This window comes from Coloeus monedula (assembly GCF_965178545.1).
Source record: "Coloeus monedula genome assembly, chromosome: 5".
In the NCBI taxonomy this organism is placed as follows: Eukaryota; Metazoa; Chordata; class Aves; order Passeriformes; family Corvidae; genus Coloeus; species Coloeus monedula.
Genome location: NC_138785.1, coordinates 64,982,337 through 64,995,152, shown reverse-complemented (window position 1 = coordinate 64,995,152; position 12,816 = coordinate 64,982,337). Strand labels below are relative to the sequence as shown.

At 45.7% G+C, this 12,816-nt stretch overlaps 1 protein-coding gene across 1 annotated transcript in view; it reads right to left on the bottom strand.

The window, feature by feature from the left end:
• Positions 1-9,322, bottom strand: part of CPZ (carboxypeptidase Z) — a gene marked incomplete at both ends in the record, with an annotated part of 33,920 nt that extends 24,598 nt beyond the window's left edge. Inside the window, one exon of the mRNA XM_082281783.1 lies at positions 9,235-9,322. Within this exon, the coding sequence (XP_082137909.1) occupies positions 9,235-9,322 (88 nt within the window). The remainder of the gene's footprint in view (positions 1-9,234) is intronic.
• Between the last annotated feature and the right edge of the window lie 3,494 nt (positions 9,323-12,816).

The window sequence follows — 12,816 nt, the reverse complement described above, 5'->3', positions numbered from 1 at the left end:
CTGCTAAGTCATGTGCTGTCCCTGGGTTCACCTGAGGACTGACTCCTTTCATGAGTAGGAGGAGATGTTAGCACAGGAGAGGGAAAGACAGCTCTGGTTTCAGACTGTGCTATCTGCTGTCTACACTTCGATATTTTACCATATCTATATAGGGAGAGGAAATCTATTAAGCAATATGGCTGTTACTCATTAACAAGGATGCTGACTGAAGAGGACAAATCTATTTTTTAGATGAGGAACCAAATCCATGTAAGTCTTTTTCATGGCAACTGATCTCAGTATGTGATAAGCACGGGTGATTCTGCAACACCCCTGCATAGTAGAGAAAGCTTTTCCACTACTTCTCACCCAGGATGCCCCTTACAAACTCAAAGCTACCAAGACTCCCTTACTGATGAGCAAAAGCGGCTCCTTGATCCAGGGCCCTGAACCTGGACCTAAACCTAAATCTAGATCTAAGCTAAAATTTGATCTAAGCCTCACACTTTTGCAGCATACCATGGCATTTTCTCTCGGTCTCTCCTTACTAAAGATACCTATGCAACTTTTTCTGCTGTAAGAGGCCACCTCTCCCCATCATGCCAGCTGTCCTGTGACCCATATATCAGCCACAGCTATGTCTTGTAAACACCCAGGAGTGAAGCAGCTTGAGATGTCAGGTTCCTGGGAGTCAATATACATGAAAGCAAGAGAGAAAAGGTCTGGTTTATGCCAAACCTTGCTTTATAGCCAGCCTTAAATGTGTATGTGTGCTGATGTGGTGTTTTGACTTTCCCAACATTTCCTAACGCCAGTGCTTACATATTTTTTGGAGGGTGCAGCTCTGCAGGGGCCAAGGATAATTCTGCAGTATTTGTGCTTATATAAATAAGTGTGGATACATGTAGCTGGGCCAGAGCCTGCCTGCCTAGAAAGCCAGCATCAGGAAACTCTCCAAGACCAGCTCCCAGGCTGCAGCTTTATGCTCTGTTCCTGCAACCTTGCACCTACTGGCCTGGGTCTCTGCACACAGAAATCATCAGAAAATCCCCATCCCCACCTGTAACAGCTCATTTTCTCTAAGCTCTGGCAATGCCAGAAGAGTTCAGCCACTCCCTTCCTCATTTTCATAAGAGAAATGACAGGCGATGCTACACAGAGTTTCTCAGGTCTCCCAATTCACTTGGCAGGCTTCAGTCACTGCTTCTTCTGTGCTTGGAAGAATCTAAAATTTTTCAATTTTTTTGTGCAAAATCTTCTCTGGGCTCAAAAGAAGGCAGTGTCACCACCTCTCAAAGTCCCATCCACTGACAGGCTGGTACAGAGAGGCCTTTTTTCTTCCTGACCCAGAACAGCCTTTTCAGTTTTTTATGTTTATTTTTGTATTCCAGCTATTCCAACAGAGCTACAAAAGTCCTTTCAGTAGCACAGCTTCTATTTAAGATTATGGGTAAAATAACTTATTGAAGAGGAGAAAAGCCATTTCAAGCTTTCTGAGCTCTCTCTATAAAATACACTTCTGGTTTTAATTTGCAAAGGCAAGCTTGAAAATCTACAATGCAGCACATACATATTTTACTGCCAAGCTTACATTTTTTCCCCTTGATGATTCAGCACCAAAGGAAGCAAGCTGCTGTGATTAACCCTAACCAAGACAACAGAGCTCAACAGCAACTTCCAGTACCATGGACTTGCCAGTTGCCTTTTCAAGAGCAAAGCCAACAGGAGATTCGTGCAATTGATGATCTGGAATAAGCCCAAGGGCCAGTCTTAAATCTAAAATATCTAAATCATTCAGTGAAGCAGATTGGTAAGGGGTGTGCTGGGCTTTATAATAAAATTATCTCATCTATTTTGATCTGTCCTGACCAGCAGACTCCCTCCCAGTTCTCTGGGCTTCTTAAAATACTTTTTTAAACTAGAAGAACATATTTATTCATTTTAGTCTGTTTATAGTCAAAACCTCCATTTTTCCAAGCAAAGCATTTCAGTTCCTTATCACATTACTATTACTCTTCTGGCTGTTCTACATGGTTCATCAAGTTAATCTTTCAGTGGCATTCTGCCTTTGTCACTAAAGAGACAAAACTTAGTAGCAAGATACCAACACTGCTGAGCTGTACCATTTTGTAAAAGACTGGAGCAGCACCTTCAAATGGCAAAGCACAGCCTGCTTTCAGAGCCAGCTCCTAACTACAGCACAAGGACAAGGGCAGGACAAGATCCATTATATAACTCTAAAATGGATCAGAATCATCAGGACGAGGGTGTGGGAGGAGTGGAGATGGAAGAGTGACTAGTGACAGAATAATGAGAGAGCTGAGTAGCTCAAACAGGGGGAGAATGATTGAGCAGAAAGCCCAGAAGAGACAGCAGCTACACACCTAAGGCGTGCATGCAGGGGCAAAAGTGGAGAAGATTCCCAGCCACCGAGAAAAATTCCAGAAAAACTGGAGGAGAGAGGAGTGCTTGCAAAAAGCAGCTATGTGGTTAACTCCATTTTCTGGGTACATCAAAGCTTTTGTGAGTAGAGGACTGAATATTTGTTATTAACCCTCCAGCAATTGCAGTAACTGCCTGGGGGAGGGATGTGTTTGCAACAGGCAGAAGCAGTGCCCAGGAGCACTGTGCAGCCCTCCTTTAACCCTGCTCCTTCACTTGAAGAGGCCTGAAAGCACCTGAAAGAGATTAATGCCTCATCTGCCTTCACTTTGCAGAGCAAGATCACAGCAGGAAGATGCAAGCCAATGTTCATTGCCAATCACCCTTCTTTCTAACCCACCTGCTGCCCGGCATTGGGTTACACACACATTTTTATTGAATTATTGAAGGTGTTCCCTCAGCATTGCCACTGCAGTCAGCTCTTTTGAGGCTGTTTTTCTGGACTGTTTCTCTCTCAGGACTTCTCTGGGGCCAGGGAGAAGGTGTTGAAACTTTTCCATGGATGATGTAAGCTCACAGCCTGTGGACCACAGGTCAAAATCTGAGCAGATGCACACCAAGACCTGTCACACAGCAAGGGCACAAAGACAGGCTTAGTGGGCACCAGTAATCTTCCCTTGTTTCTAGTTGTTCAGATGCAACTTAAACATGTCTGCAGTTGTAGGTGCCTAAAAGAACTGATGAAGAGTATCCCTATCTGTCTGTCTGTCCCCCACCACTGTTTTGGTGCCTCTAGAGACGGGTGTCACCCCAGCTGTGTCTCTGGCTGGTAGGTGCTACTCCAAGGAGTCCTTCAGGAGCTGAAAATCATGAACATAAACATAATTCCCTAAACAAAACCTACTAAATGCCTTTTTCTGGCCTCAGCTGAGATCTTTTCCAAGTTGCAAGGGAAAAATTACCCACTGGGAAAAAAAGTGCATCAAAGATGATGGTAACAAAGTGGGCCAGCAGTTGCCAATTGACTGAAGGCTTAGTGAGCTGCATGTGTGACTGGGCTGTAGCTGAACAAGCATTTCCTGTGCACCAGGATGATCTGGAGACATGTGGAGATCATCTCTCAGTGTCTGGTTAGTGAAGGAGGAAGAAATCAGCTCATATCTGGGGCATAATGGTGCTAAAAAACAGCTGGGGTGAGAAGGCAGAATAGGTCAGGAAATCCCTACAACGATCATCTAAAGGATCAATTTTTTTGCCAGGTTGCCTGGAGAAGGATGAAAACACTTATTAACCAGGTAATCTGAATCTGCAATGCCTCCATAGCTTTACTTTGTGACCATACATTCTTTATCGCTCAGTTCCCACTGTCTAAGGATGTGGTACTCTCCAAGTGCTTTGGCCAAAAACCTACCACAGTCAGAAGCTTTCTTTTAAGTAAGCCCAACTGTCTTGAATGTTATGGGATGGAGGATCATGTCTGAATAATCGAGGGGTCTTTTCTGCCCCAGTCTTTCCAAAACATTTGCCAAAACATCATCCCATCCTCTTTAAACAGTATATCCATCCCCCTAGAACAACTCTGTCTTTTCTTTAGTTTAGATACATGAGAACTGTTATAACTAACATCATGTCTGATTCTTCTGTAAGTAGTTGAGTTACAAACAAATGTGGTATTTTTATGTTACAAAAGACTGACACTTAATTTAATAACCTTGACTTAAATCTGTGCCTTAATCTCATATTGTCTCCTAGATAAGTTTATCCTATTATAACCCTAAAAATTAGGTGCCAATTATATCAATGGAGTGACAACAGGATAAATTAAGGGATTGAAACTTCAGTTTTATTTCTCAAGTGGACACAGTAACCCTAAGTCCCTTAACTCCACTGATCTGTGACAGCTGCATCCAGGAAGGGTGATTCTGTCCAAAGAGGAATTCTCCAGTCATAAAAGCCGTGGTTCATAAAAGCCCAGCAAAGAGACCAGGACATGTCCCACCAGCCTCATACACTATGCTCACAACGTGATAAGTGACTTCTGCATGGTACCTCCCTGCATCAAGCAATAACACATGACATTTATCCAGCATTTGGTCCAGGCTTGAGAACGGGATGGCTCTCACATGGCATCAGCAACCCAAAGGGGACCATGGGAGCTATCAGCCAGCCAGCATCCTCAAACACTCTGACTGTGTGAAGGGAGAGGTAATGTCTAGAAATGTTACAGGGGATCAACCATTAGTGTTACTAAGTCTTGCTAAAAGCCTAGCTGTGACTAAGAGCAGTGGGGTTTTGTTCAAGTTTTGACTTCTACGTATTCACACCCCCACACTTTAAAGATGTCTGTACAAGTATTCTAAAGAAAACTTTGCCTTCTGATTAAAATCATGCATAAATCATTTCAGCAGTATAAGGAGATACCTGTGTATTTTATTTTCAATATAAATTTACTTTGCCCATATAAGTGTCTGTTTCTGATCCCATTTCCCATTTTAAATGGGGCTGAAGGTCAGCGTTGCTAAAATAATAATATGTAGAAATCCTAGAGCCCCTGGCAGGAATTCAGCAGAGCTCACATGTTTCAGTGATGACAACTGGCTTCACAAAGAGCAGGAATTTCTCATCTTGTGAGTGAGCATGATGTAGATCCTAATCCTGCATTTTTTTGTTTTGACACAACTTGGACACATCCATCTCGGGTCTAGCCAGTGAGATTCCTGCAACTTGGGCTTTCCCACACGTGGCAGCACAGTCCTGTGGTCATGCTCCATGTCAGCACCTGCCTGTGCTAGCCACAGCAAGATGAGGGACCACCCCACTGGGACAGGGAGCAGACCCCAGCCCACTGCCAGGTCGCTCATTGCAATCACAGGAGCACAGGAGCAGCAGCAGCTGGAGAGGCTTTGCCTCTGTGTATGCACAGGTTTCACCAGGAAGCCAGCATGAGAAACATCCACAGCAGGTGAACAAATTTGCCCAGGTCCCATGAAGCCAGAGCCATTGTGAAGGTCATGGAAGGAAATAGCTTTTCCCTTTTTTCCCCCTTCACTTAGCAAAAACCATGGAACATTTTGGAGTTTGGAGCTGCAGAGAAGGAGAGGGAAAAGGTATAACATCTACATGTGAACACAATTTTCTGTCAATCTGACTTTCCAAAAGACAATCAGTCTTACTTAAAGCCGTAGCTCAGAGAGGAGTCAGTGTCACAGAATCTGTTCTTGGCTCCAGAAGAAATACTGTAACTGTCCCCTGCCTCCTACCCTGGTGGTTTTTCACTCTTCATCTCTCTTCCTTGTACCTCCCCACTCCCTCTCATCTCCAGTGACTAAGGCCAGAGATCTTCAGGATGGGGCAATGCCTGTCTCAAGAGAGAGCCAAAATGATGAAAACAAGGTGCTTGGAAGAGGAGGAGACCCACAAGTGACAGGTGTGCCAACCAGCACTCTGGCTGCTCTCCTACCTCCACAGCTTCAGGTTAAACAGCTCCACGCCTCTGGTCTCCTGCCTGGAGAATGGGAGGCTCCAGGGGACCTTCTCTTTTTCTATCCTTACCTGAAGGGGGGTTACAGTGAGGTGGGGATCAGTCTCTTCTCCCAGATAACAAGTAAAAGGAGGAGAAGAAATGGCCTCAGGTTGGTCTAGGAGAGGTTTAAGTTGGATACTAGGAAAGATTTCTTCACAAAAAGGTTGTCAAGCATTGGAACAGTCTGCCCAGGGATCTGGTTGAGTCACCATCCCTGGAAGGATTTAAAAGACGTGTAGATGTGCTGCCTAAGGACCTGGCTTGGCGCTGAACACAGTGGTGCCGGGTTCACGGTTGAACTCAAAGATCATAGCGGTCTTTTCCAACCGTAACAATTCCGCGGTTCTGTCATCTGTCAGGCTGTGCCACGTGCCCGGACCATCCTTCAAATGCTCGGGCAGGGCTCGGGAGAGCGGCAAAAGGCTCGGGCATCCCTGCTGAGCGCGAGGCCGGTCGGCTCGGTGCCTCCCCGCAGCCGTGCGTGCGAGCCGAGGAGCCACACGGTGGCACCACAGACGGCGGCGCGGCCCCGCACGGTGGCGGCGGCGGCCGCAGCCCGGAGCCGCCCGCGGCCAGGGCGGACCTGCGGCGTCCCCTCCCCGCGCACCCGGTAAGCCCCGGGGGTTCGCAACCCCACTGGAGCGCTGGTGTAGCCCTACCCGGAATTCCCCAAAAAAGAGCTCCCTGAATGCCAGTGATCGGGAAAGGAAAGGCTTAACTGCTGTTAGTATCACTGTTGATAAAGGTTTTATCGCTGTTATGCCCCATTCCTGGAAGTGTTCAAGGCCAGGCTGGATAAGGCTTGGAGCAACCTCATCTAGTGGAAGGTGGGTTGGAATGAAATGATCTTTAAGGCCCTTTCCAACCCAAACCATTCTATGATTCATCCTTAGCCTAGCCCTGGTGGCATCACAGTTGTAGAGTTGTCCCCAGCTGCAAGGAAAGTCACTTATTTGAAGACATATGACTTCGATCTGCTTCTCTGGGTTTTTAGTTCTATGGGTTGTCAATCATTATAAAGCACTTCATTTAACTAATTACCACTGGACTACATCAGTCAGCAGTAGAGATGCACCACTTGAATAAACAGGAACCTGGTTTATTAGCTCCCTCTGAAAAGTTTGGCCATCTCTCAGAGGAAACATGCTAAACGGTATTTTTTCTCACCCAAGCTATAGGCTAAGAGGCCAGTTAAACTCATCAGGGTCTGAAAGTGCTGCCTCACTCACACGGGACCATGTAACATCACTGAGAGAGACAGCAGCTTACTGCCCCCCCAGGGATACAGGACACAGCTAGGGAGAAGGGCCCTCCATCAGTGCCACGGCTCCCAGCTGCTGCCCAAACAGCTCACCACACAGTGTATGACGCCTGTGTCATACTGTGGAGCTGGATGACAGTAATCATTTCTGTATTTTTCTTAACAGAAAAGCACAAAGCATTTTCAAAGGATCTTGGTATTGTAAACCATGTTTTATTTTGGCTTCTTATTAAAAAAAAAAAGCAAAATGAGTCACTGCAGAACAAATACCACCAGGAAGCCTGCAGAAAGCAGCTCCAGTCTTGCTGGGAGTCAGACAGTGGCACTGGTTCATGCTGTTCTCTCCTGTAAAACCAGCTCCAGGCTGGTCTCCTCTTGCAGGGCGCTACAGGTCTGACCACTGGGATACAGCAAGACCTACGCAAGGGAACCAAAAACAGGGGAGAAAACCCCACTGCTACAGCTGAAGATATAGCCTATGCCCTGAACGCTGAGAGGAGAACCCTGCAAGGTCCATTTGTGAACACGTGCGTCACCGCAGGAACCTCTCTTTTCATGTGGCCTGACATGACCTTATCCCCCCTTTAGAAAAGAAAGGCCCTTGAGAAACCCATCAGGTCTCTCAATGTCCAAGCTGCTACTTTATCGCCTGCTCCAGCAGCCCTCCAGTGTGAAGTGTGTCCCCTACGTGGCACACAATGTGGTGACATTGACAGCTCCCTTTCCCTGCCTCTAGCCATCCCTCTAGCAGCATACGCACCTGCCTTTCTGAAAGCCCTGCCCTAAAGACACCACAGCTGCCAACACACACAAAACACTCTCAGAGTCACCCCTCAATGATCCATACATTTGTGGTTGCTAGGATTAATGTCCCATGGCAAGACTTTGATCAGCTGGAACTGGAGCAGAATCATACCTCACAGAGAAAGGTCACGCTGCAAACCACGCAGCCTCTTCCTGTAATTGGCTGTAAATAGTCTACAACACTTCTCTTTGTGCAGCTTTATCCAAAAATAAAATCCCTTTGGGCTGTGGTAGACCTCACTTTGATGTTCGTGGGAACAGCACTCTCAAATTATATGCAGTACATGGCACACGGACTGTATTGTGTAGCAGTTCAATGCCAGTGACAGTCTATGGCTTATATTTAAGCACTGAAATATAGTTGAATTTCCTTGGGGAACATTAAGGTCAGTTTCAGGTTAACTTATCTCTTCCTGTAATCCCATAAAATAAATATTTTTCTGACTCATTTTAAGTTTAAACTGTCTGAAAATAGTTTTCCTGGAATAGACCTTGTCACTACACTGAATTTGTGTCTCCACTGTCCCCACATAAACGAAATTTTAATTAAGCACACTTGATAAAAAAACCCCATGTGTTTTCACAAGGAACTTTTAATATATGTTATCAGTCAACTGGCTACTGAATCAAAACTTTCAATTAATTTAGCAGCATGTTCCTATCTAACCTTTATTCTAAAGGGTAGATCTGCTTTTCCAGCCAATCAACTCATACAAATTCCATATTGCTTATAGCAAGCTAAAACACACCCTACAGCTGTCAGATCCTAATAAATCTCATACTTTGGACTTGAAATAAATGACCTAAAGCTAAAAGTAAGGAAAAGCTTTTTTTCTTAAGCAGAAAAACATACAGAAGGTCAAAAGTTCACCTTCTTGCAATCTGACTACCACATTCCTAGAAGGCAATGCCAGAGATGAGACAAACCTTCTACATTCCCAATAACAGTGACGGGGGTCCTAACAACTGTCAACTCCACAGATTGACAGAAAGACACCTCTATGACAGCCTTAAAGACAGTGATGGGGAATCATTATGCTCCCTTACATCACAGCCTTGTTTTTCTGTTGCAGAGCCACACACCTCCCACCTTCGCATCCATACTTCCCAAGCACAACCCCAGTTTCATCACCAGCCGTACGCAGATTTCCAAAGAGTTGATCCCCCTCATCTCTAGGGGAGAGTGACAGCTCCTGCCTCCCTCTCCTTGAAGCTGGAACTCTTTAGTTATCTCCAGGAGAAGGAAGAAGAGAAGAAGGAGGACTTTTGGGGTGATTAGCCTTACCTAGGGTCTCCTGGGTGGTTTCACAGCGGGGTGCTGGCTTGGCGGCCCTAAGCAGCCCACCTAGGAGGAGCAGGAGTGTCAGGACCATGCTGGAGCCCCTTGCACAGGCAGCACAGTGATGTGGCACTCACTGCCTGATGGAGTGACTCCTCTCCTGAGCCTCAGCGCGGCTCTGGCTCTCCAAGCTGCAGAGGAAATCAGTGCACTGCAAGGGCATGCCCACGTCTCACAGTGTGTGCAGTCCAGGCGTCAGATTTCAGCTGCATTTGAGCTTGGAAAGCAAAAGGCTTTGAGACAGAGAGGGAGGAGGAATGAGCTCCCCCTCCCCTCTGCCTCCAGACCGTCTCCCTCTTGCAGCCTGGTTTACAATTTCATAAACAGTTTCAGCAATGGGGGTTCCCACAGGGTTGTGCCCTGCTGCTCCTCAGCCGCGGGTCCCTTTGGTCTGCACTCAGCAGTTTTTCTAAAGGACAAGGGACATTCATGAAAGCATGTCTCCCTGAAGCCAAGAGAACTGCCTGGAGAGAGCGGAGGGAAGACACAGAGAAAAGCAAACAACAGAAAGCAACTTTCCTCCCGAACTGTGGTATTTCACCACATACTTAACTGCAAGTTTAAAACATAACATGACAGTGAAGAGACTCTGAGCTGCATCCCCTCTGGCACAGAGGGAATGGGAACCCACAGAATAGCCACCAGGATCCCCCTCAGCATGCACCTCCTGGTCATTTTACTTAAGATAAGATGGAGTTTACACAAGCAAACTTGGAGAGATTCCAGTATTTTCTGTCTATTCTTAAAAAAGAGTAACTTCACAAATGTGTAGATAAGACTCCAGGACAGTGTTATAAGGTTTAAACCAGACGGTAAATCTATATTAAGTTGATAGTAAATTGATATTTTAATTTTCTTGTTTGGTTGGTTTTGGTGGGGCTTTTTCAGTATATTTTAGAGAAATATGCATTGTTTGTTTTTATTTCTGTGCAACAGGTATGGTGGAAAAGCTTGCCTTAGGTAAGATGCAAATTCCTCATTTCTTACTTGCACATCAAAAAACATCCCATATCATAGAAAAAAGGGAATTTTTCCTCAGAAACCTAGATCAAAACAGACTAAAGCATCCTATCTTTTCAGGCAGTGCATGCTCCTTTGAGAACAGATACCTGCTTACACATGAGAGCACAGGATCTGTCCTTGCAGGCGGAGCATGCTGCCTCCTGCTGATCAGTATCAGAGATCAGTAGGGAGTTATGGTGCTATATGGTAATGTAATCAATTAACCCCCCCATAGGGAAACCACTAAAGAGGCTCACAGGGCAGAAGAAAGACGTCTATGTCTCAAAAAGCAATTGATGTCTCATCTTATTTGGAAGAGATGCATTGGGAAGCGCAGCAGTCAAGTAGGTCCTCTGCCTCCAGGCTCTGCAAGGCAGGTTGGCTTTTTTTCTCCAGGGTTTCTTTCTAGATCTGGAGACTGAAAAGTCTGTTCTGGGAGTAAACAGTATCAAAGCATTTCAGACGTCAAAGAAAAAACTTCCAAGGACAAGAGTACTATCTACCTGCCTTAATTTTTGTCCTGATCACACAGCAGTATGGCTGGACTTTTGAGGAAAAAAAAGTACCAACACAGCACTGGAAGTGTGGCCTCCAAGGGCAGGAATACTTCACCTTCTGCCCAGCTCCCCAGCAGCTGCCTGCTCTGAATACCAATCTGCCACACTGATGTGCTCAGGTATGGCTGAGGATATGTCCAAGCCCCAGGCTTGCTGTGTGCCTGGGCTGTGCATTTTGTGTTAAAGGGAAAAAAGAAGCTGCCCAGAACTAAACAAAGTGATTTTTTGCAACAACAAAAGGCAGCAGAGGTTATACCTGCAAACAGAAGCCAACCTTCAGCCCCTGGAAATGCTCATGTCTTTACTGCAGTTTTCTGCAGCCCTTGAGAGTGTAGGGTGAGATTCTGTTGCATACACCCCTGTTTCTGTTGCTTGTGGAGGTGAGCTCTGCTGCAGAACTAATCCTGTACTATCTATAGTCCTGACAGCTTTTCCCTTCTTTTTTTTTTTTTTTTGTTGGCATGTTTTTCTGCCTGTACTTTCTGTCAGTTTCCTACCCTCCAGCCTAGGCATGATGTCCTTGTAAGTGCCTCCTTCCCTCCACTGCACTTCAGCCACCAGTGCCAGTGTAGATGCCCCAAATACATTGGGACCATGTATTTTAAAACACCAGCAAATGTAAGCCTCCTTTACCAGGATCCCCCAAAACATTTTTCAAACCACTGTCACCTGCTTTCACCAGTGCTATTAGCACTGTGATACTCCACATCCATACTGTGCCTCATACTTAGTCTCAAATACTAATGAGACAAAGTCCCATCCCACTGGGAATACTGATTTGGTGTCATTTGGGAATGTTCATTTGTTTCCCTGAATTAAAATATTGTGGCACACATTATGTAATTTCTTGTTCTCAAGATGATTGTATCTACCTAACATTACTTGTGGCTTGTCCATGCATCAGTTTCCAGACCCCCACACCGCCACCCCCCTGCCCAGTTCAATCAGCCTTTGGGCCTTTTTATCAACTTCAACAGACTCAAATGGAGGCAGTGTAAGGACTATTCAACAGAATAAATAAGTAAGAAGGAAAGTGATAAATTAACCCCACAGACACTCAGGAATTAACTAGCAATTGATGAAGGAGACATTAGCAGGAGTAGAACATGTTGGTCAGTGCCTGATGGACCATTAAAGCAACAGCTTGGGCCCAGCCTTGAGGAGGGTCAGGCTGAAATTTGTCACTGATTAGAAACATAAAATGTGGTTAACTTCAGTATTTTTGGGTATTAGAAGTGACTTCAGACCATGCAAAACCTGCTAAGGGGAAGGAGCAAAGAGAATAGCCAGTGTGGATCAGGGAGGCCTAAGATTAGGAAAATCAGAGGAGGGGATTAAAAGGAATGGCTGCATGCATGTATGTTGCCAGGCTGTACACTCGTCTGACTGAGTCCTGTGCCTGATCACTGCAATCCAGTCTGTTTTCATATTCAATCCTTAACTTTTTCTCCTACTATGTAATCTCCCTCTCTGACCTAGGCATGTGTGCTGGAAGGTCAAAATGCCAGCAACCTGAGAGACTAAGGTGTAAGCTGTAAGGTCTAGGTGTCAGCCTCTGGAGGACCTGGATGTGGTTACATTTCCCAAATGAATATAACCCTGCATCCATGCGTGTGCTAACAAACTTCAGTCTGGGTTAGCAGGCAAGTAGGAGAGGACTTATCTGAAAAGACCCAAGGTGTGAATCAGTGGCTGGGAAAAGGGCCCAGGGGCATGACCTGACAGCTTGTGCTGATGTTGGAGGAATCTATGAGCCTGAGCATACCTGTGAACCCAGAGTAGGAGCATGTGTGTTTTCACCAGTGCACCTCCATCCTGAACAGCCATAGAGGGACAGCAGGACTGAGCTCTCTGTACTGACACTTATGTGAGTGCTGGTGGCAAACCAGCTCTTCTGGCATCATGTGTGTGTGCTTGCCACCACGGGACTCACCCTCATTTCTGTCTGAACTTGCACATGTCCTCATCG